This window comes from Equus przewalskii, chromosome 1, assembly GCF_037783145.1.
Source record: "Equus przewalskii isolate Varuska chromosome 1, EquPr2, whole genome shotgun sequence".
Classification (NCBI taxonomy): Eukaryota; Metazoa; Chordata; class Mammalia; order Perissodactyla; family Equidae; genus Equus; species Equus przewalskii.
In genome coordinates this window covers 117,383,615-117,397,539 of record NC_091831.1, presented here as the reverse complement: position 1 = coordinate 117,397,539, position 13,925 = coordinate 117,383,615, and the positions used below count along the sequence as shown (strand labels likewise).

Genomic DNA, 13,925 nt, shown 5'->3' with positions numbered 1-13,925 from the left:
TTAGCTCAAGGTCAGGCTTCCTCAGCAAAAAAAGAGGACTGGCAGTAGTTAGCTCAGGGCTAATCTTCCTCAAAAAAAAAAAAGAAAGAACCTGGGAGACCAGTTAAGAGGCTATTGTAATACAGATGAGAGCTTATGATGCCTTAGAGGAGGGAATGGTGGTAGGGAGAAGTGATTGTATTTGGGATGAATTTTAGGATATATTTGAAAGTAGAACTAATAGGATTTGCTGATGTATTGGATATGAGCAATTGTGTGAAATGGGGTACCATTTACTGAAATGGGAAATGCTCTGGGAAGAGCAACTTTATGTATATGGAAAGCATAAGAGTTTTGTTGTGGACTCTTATTTTGGAAATGCTTGAGGTGGAAATACTCTACCTAAGTGGAGATTTTCGGGAGACACTTTGATATAGGAGTGGAGTTCAGGGGAGAGGTCATGACTAGAGATAAAAATTTTGAAATTGCCTTTGTGTAAATAATATTTCAAGTCACTGTACTTGATGAGTGAGCTTGAATAGAGAAGAGGGAAGATCTCAGGATAGCTCTGGGATGCTCCAGCATTGGCCAGTCAAGAAGAGAAAAAGGATCCAGCAAAGAAGACTTAAAAGGTGCAGCTGATGAGTTAAGAGAACAATGTGATGTCTGGAAGCCTAGTGAAAAAAGTATCAGGGAGCAGGAAGTGGTCTACAGGGCTAAGGGTGTTAGAAATTTGAGGAGAGGGTCTAAAATAATTTCTAGGAAGGTGAGTGTGGATAAAATAGTCTAAGATTGCTTGATTGCCTGGCGATACTAGAGACCATTTGAGGTGTTATGTCATAAATTTAAAGTGACAGTAGTCAGCATGGTTTGCAATTGTAACCACATTAATCTGCTCAGGTAGGGGCACAGAATAGGGACAGAGTTGGATTTAGGGTTGGGATTTTGCCATGAAAGTATGAAAGAACAAGAGAGGGGCAAGGGAGTTGTGTACATGCAACGGAGTGATTATAGTGATGGGCTGTAAAATCTAAGATGGATAAGGAGGGAAGTGAGGCCAAACTCTGTGTGCTCCAGCCAGACCAATCTCTGTGGCTGATAACCACATTCCACCTTTTTATCTCTGCCTGTGTTTTCTGGGATGTCCTTTTCCTTTCTCTCTCCTGCCACGTTTCCCAACTCGCAGCCCAAACACGCACACACATACCCCATATCCATATGCTCAAATTCATTCCATCCTTCAAAGGATAATAGACCAGGTGTTTCCTTCTTGAAATCTTTCCTCTTCAACCTGAGTGAACTTGTTTCCCCTTTTGAGCTCCTGTAACACTTTAACTCTCTAATTGGCGCTTATTGCTTGGTGTTCCAGATTTGTGAATATATTTTACCTCTCCTACTACGCTGTGCGGTTGCAAGGGACAGGGATAAGTCCTTGTATCCTTAACGTTTAGCACAATTCGGTATGCAGCAAAAGTTTGATGAGTCACTGAAAATCTCAAGTAAATCAGTTTCTTCAATGTTTTCCAAAGCGATTGTGGAAACCAGTGTTTCATAGAGATTACTTTTACTTTCATCTATATAGTCTTTTACGCTCACTGTGGTCTGCAGCAATGCTATGTTATTTTTAATCATCATCATCATTATTATTTTACTTATTTATCTTACAGGAGCACCTTTCATTAAAGAAGTATATTATTGACATTGTGGTTGAAAGTGCAGCTCCAGCAGAGCCTTTGAAAGATGGGGAAGAACGGCAAAAAAATAAAAAAAAAGCCAAAAAGATAAAAGCCCGGATGAACTCCAGGTACCATAAATATCGTTAAAAACAAAAGAAAAACTCTTAGTGATGTATCCTTTTTAATGTAAATCCAAGGAAGACCCCCTGCCCCTAAAAAAGTTTAAAGTTGTTTGCTTCAAGAAAGCTGTGAAATAACACTGATGAGTCTAATTTATAGGCACTTTCTTTGATTGAGAAAGAAAACTGCATATCGATCTGAAGCCCTTGCTTTCACCTGTTAAGAGCTCTCCTTATAATTGGATGCCAGTGCCCTGCCAAACTTGTGCCTCCTCCAGCATGCAGTAGTATGTTTGAGTATGTGTAAACCAAGCCTATTTTTCTTTCCAACTATTGATTTTTAAATGAAATATCAAAGAAAATCAATAGCAATCAACAAATAGAAGTCTGCTGGCTGTAGTGTCAAATCCCATGACTAGGTTTAATCAATTTGGTTGCCTGTCACAAGGAAAAGTTCAAGAAATATCTTGAAATGGAAAGTGAGTTGTCAGACCTGTAGTTTATCATCAGCCTTCACATGACATCTGAGGATCAGACAGCTGTGTAGTACACCATTACCTCGCAGGCTTTGAGCACCATCTGATGACTGAGGATTCTTGTCGAGGACACAAACGCAGCTCCTCCTTAGGAGAGAAGTCTTTGCTGTTTGAAGAAGGATAGCCTGAATATGTTGTTAGACCTTTATTCCCAAATGTCTCAAAAGATAGAGAAACTTAATCCATGGGATCATGGAAATATAGTTCTAGAATAATGATGAATAGTGGTTATCTATCTATAGTTTCCAATTTCAGACTGTAATCAAAGAAAGTGTCCATTTCATCTTATACAGTCAGTGAAAACTACAGAGTACTCATTCAAGCAAAGAATAGAAAAGGCTTTTTTGATTGTATTTTTTGGGCTCTCTCCAAGTTTCTAAAAATAGTTTCACTGTATACTTCACAGTATTACTGACCTTCATTTCTAGTTTATGCTAAGAACTTGCTGACCTCCGGACACTGAAATGCTATAAAGCCTATTCTTTGGACCTCTTTTTTTCTCAATGTACACATTCCTTTGGTGAGCTCACTCAGTCCTGTGGCTTTAAATATTCTCTACTTGCCAATGACTACCAATTTTATATCTTCAGTTTTACTCAAACTTAGTATGTCCAAGAGAAGCTCCTGCTCTCTCCTCTGCACCACCCTCCCCCCCCCCCCCCCCCCCCCGCCCCCCCAACCAAAAGCTCTCCTTGTCGCATAGTCTTCTCTGTCTCAGAAAACAGATACTCTATTCTGGTTGTGTATGCCAAAACCCTTGACATCATCCTTGATCTTTCTCCTTCTCCTACACCTCACATCCACTGCATCTTCAAATAATGTTAGCTTTGCTTTGAATTATATTCAGAATTTGACTACCTCTCTCTAACTTCATTGGTTACCCCCTGGACCATGCCTCCATCATTGCTCACCTGGATTATTGTGGTTGCCCTCTGACTAGTCTCCTTGTTTATTCCCTTGCCTCCTTGCAGTATAGTCTAAACACTAAAGCAAAGTGAGCCTGTTAAAATATGTCAGATCGTCACTTCTCTTCTCAAAACCTCAGGGCTTTTGTACTTCAGGTTTTCACTTCACAGATGACTCTCCCCACATATAGCTGGCTGCCTTACCTCCTTCAGGTCTTTACTCAAATGGCACCTTCTCAGTGGGGCTTCACATAATATCCTTAAGATCCATCCATGTTGCAAATGGCACAATTTTGTCTTTTTTTTGGCTGAGTAGTATTGCATTGTAGATGTATACCACATCTTCTTTATCCAGTCATCAGTCAATGGGCACTTGGGTTGCTTACATGTCTTGGCTATTGTGAATAATGCTGTGATGAAGAAATGGGTGCATAAGTCTCTTTGAATTGTTGATTTCATGTTCTTTGGATAAATTCCCAGTAGTGGGATAGCTGGATTGTATGGTACTTCTATTTTTAGTTTTTTGAGAAATCTCTGTACTGTTTTCCATAGCAGCTGCACCACTTTGCAGTTCCCACCAGCAGTGTATGAGAGTTCCCTTTTCTCCACATCCTCTCCAACATTTATAATTTTTGTGTTTTGTTAATTATAGCCATTCTGACAGGTGTAAGGTGGTATCTCATTGTAGTTTTGACTTGCATTTTCCTAGTAATCAGTGGTGCTGAACATCTTTTCATGTGCTTCTTGGCCATCTGTATATCTTCTTTGGAAAAATGTCTGTTCATATCCTCTGTCCGTTTTTTAATCAGGTTGTTTGTTTTTCATTCTTGAGATGTGTGAATTCTTTATATATTTTGGATATTAACCCATTGTCAGATAATGGTCTACTTTCCTTCTTTTGCATGTGGCTGTCCAGTTTTCCCAACATCAATTATTGAAGAGCCTTTCCATTGCCCACTGTATGTTCTTGGTTCCTTTGTCAAAGATTCTCTGTCCATAGATGTGTAGTTTTATTTCTGGGCTTTCAGTTCTGTTCCATTGATCTGTGTGTCTGTTTTTGTACCAGTATCATGCTGTTTTGATTACTATAGCTTTGTAGTCTCTTTTGAAGTCAGGGATTGTAATCCCTCCAGCTTTGTGGGAGCAATTGATTTTTGCATCTTGACCTGCTACACTGAGACCTTGCTAAGATGATATATGAGCTCTAATAGTTTTATAAGCTTATAAGATTTCTTTATGTAAACAAACATGTTTACATGAAACTGTTTATTTCTTTTTCTTGTTCATTGCACTGTGTTACACCTTCAGCAAAATTTGGAATAGAAGCTTTGATGCTGATTTTAGAGGAAAAGCATTGTTTTTCACCATTAAGTATGATGGTAGCTGTAGTTTTTTGTAGGTGACCTTTATCAGGTTGAGGAAGCTTCCTCCTGTTCTTGGTTTCCTGTGAGTTTTTTTCATAGATCGATATTCCATGTTCTCAAATGCCTTTTCTGCATCTATTAAAAATTTTTTTTAAAAAATTGAAATGTACTTTTTAATTTTATCAGTAGAGTGCATTATGTTGATTGGTTTTAATAAGCAGCTTTATTGAGATGTAATTCACCCATATAAAGTGTACAGCTCTATATTGGCACTTGAATGTTAAATCAAACTTGTATTCCTGGAATAAACCTCATTTCCTCATTATGTATTATCTTTTCTATGTATTGTTGGATTTGGTTTGCTAACTTTTTATAAAATATTGTTACATTTATGCTCGTGATATATATTGATCTGTAGTTACCTTCCAATCTCTTTGTCAGGTTTGGCCAAGAAAATGTTGGCCTCAATAAACGAGTTGAGAACTATTCTTTTCTCTATTTTCTGAAGGAATTTCTATAGGATTGCGATTATTTCTAGTTTAAATGTTAGATATAATTCACCAGTGAAGTCATATTTAATGTTTCTCCTTTGGTTTTGGTAATATGTGTCTTTCAAGTAGTTTTCCCATTTCGTCAAAGTTATTGCATTTATTAACATAAAGTGGCATACGTTATTCCATTATACTTCTTACCCTGCACATAAGAAAGCTTGGAAGTCACCACTCACTCCATCCTAACAACAAGTAAAAATTTGAACAAACTGAAAAATCATCATCTCTTCTTAGCTCTGTAAGAGAAGTGAGGTAGCAGGGCATACTGCTGCCCCAAAAACTGGAGAGAGAGAGAATTACAGAGAATCACAGCTTACCAGGTGAAAAACCCAAAAGCAAAAGCCTCTGTGGATGGCTGGCCCAGTGGTGTAGTGGTTAAGTTCACGTGCTTTGCTTCGGTGGCCCAGGGCTCCCTGGTTTGGATCCCGGGTGCAGACCTACACACTACTCATCAAGCCATGCTGTGGCGGTGTCCCACATAGAAAATAGAGGAAGATTGGCACAAATGTTAGCTCAGGGACAATCTTCTTCAAGCAAAAAGAGGAAGACTGACAATGGATGTTAGCTTCAGGGCCAATCTTCCTCACCACAAAAAGAAAAATGAAAGAAGGAAAGAAAAAAGAAGAATCCTCTGGGCAAGCCAGTACTAGGGCAGGAAAACCTGAATTGTAATTGATGAATCTCTAGAGGCTCAATGTGGACAAGTCTGAGAGTCAAAACTCCAGGTTTCTGCAAACTTTTGTGAGTTCTACCTTCAGGAGCTTGACCAGGTTATCACCGTGAATATCACAGAAAAATCTCATCATGCTTCTATTCTCAGCAGGGAGAGTAGGAGCCATTTTGAAATATGCCAGAGTATTCTATTCTTCTTGAAAATGTCTCCCTCAGGAGAAACTATTTAACCAAAGTCTAACCTGTTGGTGTTTTATCAGAGCTAAACTGACCTGAGGGAAGAGAAATGCCTTCCCTTTAGGCTTCCATGTGGAGGGAGAAAGGAGAAGGGAAATATCCTATTTCAGCCCCCTCTGATCATCCTGTCCCACCTTAAGGAAGGAAGGAGATTTAGAAGCACTTATGAAGTTCACAGTTAAGAGGCATAGGTACAATAAAAGACTGAGACATAATCATAGGATGATAGAATTCTTCCTCTCCCCCCATACCTTACCACCATATTACCAAAGGCCTATTTATAACAGTTCTATATACCCAGTATATTATGTCTGGCTACCAAGAAAAAATTACAAGGAATACTAAAGGGCAAAACACAGTTTGCTGAGACAGAGCAAGCATCAGAACCAGACTCAGATATGGCAGCAGTGTTGGAATTATTACACCGGGAATTTAAAACAAGTGTGATAAATATGCTGAGGGCTCTAATGGATAAAGTAGGCAGCATGCAAGAAGAGATGGGCAATGTAAGCAGCGAGATGGAAGTTCTAAGAGAGACTCAAAAAAACCCACTACAGTTTAAAAACGCTGTCATAGTAGCTTATTAGTAGCTTGGGCTGGATATGGCTCAAGAAAGAATCTCTCAGCTAGAGGATATCTCAAAAGAAACTTCTAAAACTGAAAGCAACAGAAGAAAGACTGAAAATAACCCTTAATATCTAAGAACTGTCAGACAATACACACTTTGATTGCTTCTGGAATTTAGGTGGAAAGGATCCACAGGTTGGGAGAGAGGACTAAGAAAAGCAAGAATGGCAGTAAAGCTAATTACTAGACTGAGTTTTAGGACAGAGAATGAAGAGATTAAGCAAGAAACTAGACTTTCGGAATAGATTGTCATTGAACTGGAGTTTGAGTAGAAGTAGGAACGGGAGAAGTGAGAGAGCTGCTGGTTAAAACAACATTTGATTGGCTGCTTGGATATCACCTTCAATGTCCAGTGGTAATCACTCAGCTAGTAGAATCCGTATTTCTGAGAATACTTGACTGTCAGGAAGATATACTGAAATGGGGCATGGAGAGAGAGGGGACTATGAGGAGTGTGTGAGTGTGTATCTATATCTAAAGATAATTATATGGGTACATATAAATGAATATATGAGAAATGAAAGTGAATAGCTACCTCGTGTGTGTATATATAGAGATAGATCTATATAGACATACATTTAGATGTACACACAGTCTGTCTTGAATTTGTGTTGAATAGGGTTAATCCTTGGTTCAGAATTGACCAGTGCGCCTAACCTTGGAGATTGAGACCTAAGTTGAGCAGAAGAGAGGCAGGGGAAAGACTTAAGGGCTAATAGCTATTACAGGATTCTGATTTAGAACTTGAAGGTGAAATCTAATGTTAAATCTAATTTTGAAATCTGTTTTTAACACTCATTTATGCATCCTTTCTATGTTTTTGTTATTTACTTTGTGGCCTTAAGGAATGCATTCGACATATATTTGAATATTTGTATTATCAACATACAAAAGCGAATAAAACATAATTTCTCCCCTTGTGACGTTTACAAGGTATTACATTGTATTATTTACAATGTATTAATAGAGATGAATTGTGTATATAAATAACCCTTATAGAGTGTCCAAAGTAGCAGAACAAAGGTATAAATAACTATTAGGTGACTTCCAGGGAAAATAAACTTAGTTATAACTGGGGTGTAGTCATGGAAGACTACTTATAATAATAATGATGATAATGAAAATAAATATATACAAAGAAAATGTGGCACATGTTATATTAAGTTCTTATTATTACCAGATACTGTTCTAAGAGAGGGAATACTCATTATGAGCAAGATTAAAACAGTCTGTGAGTGTTCGTTGTGTTGGTATTCATAAGAGCAAAAACTTGGATAACAGTTTAGATAGCCAATAATAAGGAGATGATCAAGTAAGTATGGTACACATGTTTTTAGAAGAATATGTAACATGGGCATGTGCTTATGATATATAATCTGAAAATGAATAAATCATAAATTGTAATGTAAAGTTGTCTTTAAAAATTCGTAATGTATAAAGAGAAAAAAACTAAAAGAAAACACAAAAGTATAGTTTTGTGTGTGTGTTTTGACAATAGGAATTAGAAAAAAGTTTCTATTTTTATAAATTTGTGTATTTTCTTTAATGGAGCTGTGTTGCTTTTGTAAAAAAAAAAATAATAAAGCAAAACAAAGCAATTATAAAACTTTTAAAGCAGGAATGTCCTCAAGTACATGTAAGCAGTTAAGGTTTTGTTCTGGGGCTTGTATGGAACCTTTGAAACTTTCTTGGGCAGGAAATGACAGGCTCTGATAATATGTGTAATTTGACTCATATCATTCTCCTAAAAGCAGGTAAAGCAGTTCTCAGACTTTTTGGATTTTGCATTTGTAAAAATTATTGAGGACTCTAAAGAGCTTTTGTTTATCTGAATTATACTTACCAATATTTATCATATTAGAAATTAAAACTGAGAAAATCTTAAAATATTTATTAAATAATTTTAAAATAACAATAAAACTTTTATTGTTCACATGAATAACATATTTTTTTTATTAATGTTATGATAGATTACAACCTTGTGAGATTTCAGTTGTACATTTTTGTTAGTCATGTTGTGGGTACACCACTTCCCCCTTTGTGCCCTCCGCCCACCCCCCCTTTTCCCTGGTAACCTCCGATCAGATCTCCTTGTCAATATACTAACTTCCACCTATGAGTGGAGTCATATAGAGTTCGTCTTTCTCTGACTGGCTTATTTCGCTTAACATAATACCCTCGAGGTCCATCCACGTTGCTGTGAATGGGCCACTTTTGTCTTTTTTTATGGCTGAGTAGTATTCCATTGTGTATATATACCATATCTTCTTTATCCAATCATCAGTTTCTGGACATGTAGGTTGGTTCCATGTCTTGGCTATTGTAAATAATGCTGCGATGAACATAGGGGTGCAAGGGACTCTTGGGATTTCTGATTTCAGGTTCTTAGGATAGATACCCAGTAATGGGATGGCTGGGTCATAGGGTATTTCTATTTTTAACTTTTTGAGAAATCTCCATACTGTTTTCTATAGTGGCTGTACCAGTTTGCATTCCCACCAACAGTGTATAAGGGTTCCTTTTTCTCCACAACCTCTCCAACATTTGTCGCTCTTGGTTTTGGATGTTTTTGCCAATCTAACGGGTGTAAGGTGATATCTTAGTGTAGTTTTGATTTGCATTTCCCTGATGATTAGCGATGATGAACATCTTTTCATGTGTCTATTGGCCATATTCATATCTTCTTTTGAGAAATGTCTGTTCATGTCCTCTGCCCATCTTTTGATCGGGTTGTTTGTTTTTTTGTTGTTAAGCAGTGTGAGTTCTTTGTATATTATGGAGATTAACCCTTTGTCGGATAAGTGGCTTGTAAATATTTTTTCCCAATTAGTGAGCTGTTTTTTTGTTTCAATCCTGTTTTCCCTTGCCTTAAAGAAACTCTTTGGTCTGATGAAGTCCTATTTGTTTATTCTTTCTATTGTTTCCCTCAACTGAGGAGTTATAGTGTCCAAAAAGATTCTTTTGAAACTGATGTCAAAGAGTGTACTGCATATATTCTCTTCCAGCAGACTTATTGTTTCAGGCCTAATCTTTAGGTCTTTGATCCATTTTGAGTTTATTTTGGTGTGTGGTGAAAAAGAATGGTCAATTTTCAATCTTTTGCATGTGGCTGTCCAGTTTTCCCAGCACCATTTGTTGAAGAGACTTTCTTTTCTCCATTGTAGGCCCTCTGCTCCTTTGTTGAAGATTAGCTGTCCATAGATGTGTGGTTTTATCTCTGGGCTTTCAATTCTGTTCCATTGATCTGTGGACCTGTTTTTGTACCAGTACCATGCTGTTTTGATCACTGTAGCTTTGTAGTATGTTTTGAAATCGGGGATTGTGATTCTGCCGGCTTTGTTTTTCTTGCTCAGGATTGCTTTAGCAATTCGCGGTCTTTTGTTGCCCCATATGAATTTTAGGATTCTTTGTTCAATTTCTGTGAAGAATGTTCTTGGGATTCTGATTGGGATAGCATTGAATCTGTATATTGCTTTAGGTAGTATGGACATTTTAACTATGTTTATTCTTCCAATCCATGTGCATGGAATGTCTTTCCATCTCTTTATGTCGTCGTCAATTTCTTTCAAGAAAGTCTTGTAGTTTTCATTGTATAGATCCTTCACTTCCTTGGTTAAGTTTATCCCAAGGTATTTTATTCTTTTCGTTGTGATTGTGAATGGGATTGAGTTCTTGAGTTCTTTTTCTGTTAATTCATTGTTAGTGTATAGAAATGCTACTGATTTATGTATGTTGATTTTATACCCTGCTACTTTGCTGTAGTTGTTGATTATTTCTAATAGTTTTTCTATGGATTCTTTGGGGTTTTCTATATATAAGATCATGTCGTCTGCAAACAGCGAGGGTTTTACTTCTTCATTACCTATTTGGATTCCTTTTATTTCTTTTTCCTGCCGAATTGCTCTGGCCAACACCTCCAGTACTATGTTGAATAGGAGTGTTGAAAGTGGGCACCCTTGTCTTGTTCCTGTCCTCAGAGGGATGGCTTTCAGTTTTTGTCCATTGAGTATGAAGTTGGCTGTGGGTCTGTCATATATGGCCTTTATTATGTTGAGGTACTTTCCTTCTATACCCATTTTATTGAGGGTTTTTATCATAAATGGGTGTTGGATCTTGTTGAATGCTTTCTCTGCATCTATTGAGATGATCATGTGGTTTTTGTTTTTCATTTTGTTGATGTAGTGTATCACGTTGATTGACTTGCGGATGTTGAACCATCCCTGCGTCCCTGGTATAAATCCCACTTGATCATGGTGTATAATCTTTTTGATGTATTGCTGTATTCGGTTTGCCAAAATTTTGTTGAGGATTTTTGCATCTATGTTCATCAGTGATATCGGCCTGTAGTTCTCCTTCTTTGTGTTGTCCTTGTCAGGTTTGGGGATCAGAGTGATGTTGGCTTCATAGAATGTGTTAGGGAGTACTCCATCTTTCTCAATTTTCTGGAACAGTTTGAGAAGAATAGTTATTAAGTCTTCTTTGAATGTTTGGTAGAATTCTCCAGAGAAGCCATCTGGTCCTGGACTCTTATTTTTGGGGAGGTTTGTGATTACCGTTTCTATTTCCTTACTTGTGATTGGCCTAATGAATAACATATTTTTTATGAAAATGACTATTTTCCAAAACAAAAAAGTTTAGTAGTAAGAGTCACATTATTTTACATTTTTGCAAATTTCCTTAACATCTGGCTTAATAAAGAGAACTGGATTCTCACATCTGCTTCTATGTTGTAATATCACACACCAGGTAGCCTCAGGCATTGTGTACCTGTAAGAGAATGAGAGTGACAAAGTTATGACTTCCTCTGTCTCTGAAAGACTCTCTGAGACCCAATGGATCAGAGCACACTCTAAAAATTACTGGCCTCCTACATAAGAAAAAATGCAATAAATGATAAACGTTAATGTTACTTTGTTAGTATGAATCAAATCATGAAACAGGACAGTGATTTTTCAAACTGTAGTCCTCAGACCCTTTGCATCAGAATCACTCGAGATCTTTTTTAAAAAGGTAGATTCCTTGGCTTCAACCTGTTAATTCCGATTCACTTGGTCTTCGGGGATGGGATCTACATCTTAACAAACTTTCAACTGCTGCTAATATACCTAACATTTGATGCCTATTGTTTCTAGGAGTTTAGAATCATGGAATCTTAGAGCTAGCCATTATTGTGACCTAGTACAGGCGTGCTGACACAGACACTGGGAGATGCCATTGGAGTTCTTCCTCTGGCCTCTTAGCTCAGGGTCTGCCCTGCCCACTAGAGCACTGATTTAATCCAGCTCCGCCAGGGCAGGCAGCCTGCCCTAGGGACTAGCCCCACCCAACAAGAAGCCCTTGGGCAACTTGTGGGCCTGTATAGGCAGGGTGCCTGGATCCTCTACAGGCAGGCAAGCAGGTCCACATTTGCAGTGCAGGGTGTGTGCAAGGAGTGAGTGGAATGTGCGGGATGTTGGTGGAGTGTGTGGGGGCCTGTTCAGTGGGGCAACTGGGTCAGTTTCAGGGGTTCAGGACGTGTGCATGGGCCAGCACTGTGTAGGTGTTGTGTGTGGACCTGTGGACCATGGTGCTTCCCAGCTGTGGAAGACTTGTGCTTTTCAAACAGTCATGTAGGAGATTGGCCCCACCTTCCAAAGCCTGAACCCTTTGGGTGCTCCTGTGCCTGGGGCCAGCCCCACTCAGCTGCAATCCTGACAGAGCTGACGACAGCCTTGTAGGCCAGGGGACTACAGCAATTGTAAGTCCCTGAGCCTAGCAACTAGCCACACTGGGGGCCTACTCACTTAGCAGAAAAACTGCAACAGAAATGTGCTGTTAGACCTTGAAGCCAGCTGTGCTGGAGCTCCCCAAACCTGATAAAGTAACTGAAGGGTCCACATCAGCCACACACAGCTGAGAATTGCAACCAGCTGGTCAGGGGGACAGCCTAGCCTCCCTGGGCATCTGCAGCAAGAGCAACACTGTCACAACAGAAGGATACACTCAGCCCACACAGGGGTCACTCCTGGAACATTTGGAACTGGTGATGAGATGGAAGCACACTGCTGGGCCTCATAAGGCATCTCTTATATAAGGCCACCTCTCTAATATCAGAAGATGTAGCTGACCCACCTAATACATGGATATAAAGCACAAATAAAGAGGCAAAATGAGGAGGCAAAGGAATATGTTCCAAGCAAGGGAACAGGACAGAACCCCAGAAAAAGAACTGAATGAAACAGAAATAAACATTCTACCTGAGAAAGAGTTCAAACAAAAAGTCATAAGGATGCTCACTGATCTTGGGAGAAGAATAGATGAACTCAGTGAGACCGTCAATAAAGAATTGGGAAATATAAAAAAGAACGAGTCAGAAATGAAGAATACAATACTGGAAATGAAAAATTCACTAAAGAGACTCAGTAGCAGAGTAGATGTTACAGAAAAACAGATCAGTGAGCCGGACGAAAGACTAAAGGAAGTCACCCAAGCTGAACAGATAAAAGAAAAAAGAATTAAAAAGAACGAGAACAGTCTAAGGGACCTCTGGGACAACATCAAGTGCACTAACATTTGTATTATAGGTGTCTCAGAAGGAGAAGAGAGAGACAAAGGGCAGAGAATCTATTTGAAGAAATAATAGCTGAAAACTTTCCTAACCTAAGGAAGGAAACAGACATCCATGTACAGGAAGCACAGAGAGTGCCAAACAAGATAAACCCAAAGAGGCCCACACCAAGGCACATTATAATTAAAATGTCCAAACTTAAAGAGAGAATCCTAAAAGCCACAAGAGAAAGGCAACAAGTGACATACAAAGGAAACCCCATAAGGCTGACTTCTCAGGAGAAACCTTACAGGCTAGAAGGGAGTGACATGATATATTTGAAGTGCTGAAAAGAGAAAACCTACAGGCAAGAATACTCTACCCAGCAAGGTTATCATTCAGAATGGAAGGAGAGATAAAGAGTTTTTCAGACAAGCAAAAATTAAAGGAGTTTATCATCAAAAACCAAGTTTTACAAGAAATACTAAGTGACTTATTTAAATGGGAAAGAGAAGACCACAAATAGGAATAAGAAAATTATCAAACAAACAAAAAAGACAATAAAATCACTGGTAAAGGCAAAAATACAGTAAAGGTAGCAGATCAGCTACCTATGAGAATAATATGAAGGTCAGAAGACAAAAGTACTAAAATTACCTATTTCAACAATAAGAGGGTAATGGATACACACACAAAAAGAGTTAGATATGATATCAAAAACATAAAATGTGGC

At 38.4% G+C, this 13,925-nt stretch overlaps 1 protein-coding gene across 50 annotated transcripts in view; it reads left to right on the top strand.

The window, feature by feature from the left end:
* SCAPER (S-phase cyclin A associated protein in the ER) overlaps positions 1-13,925 on the top strand; it is a 521,170-nt gene that overhangs the window by 238,533 nt on the left and 268,712 nt on the right. For all 50 annotated transcript variants that reach the window (XR_011526452.1, XR_011526476.1, XR_011526453.1 and 47 more), the window contains one exon: positions 1,647-1,783. Coding sequence is in view for 47 of the 50 variants with exons in the window: in XM_070573827.1 (XP_070429928.1) it covers positions 1,647-1,783 (137 nt within the window). In the remaining 3 variants the exon portion in view is untranslated. The remainder of the gene's footprint in view (positions 1-1,646; positions 1,784-13,925) is intronic.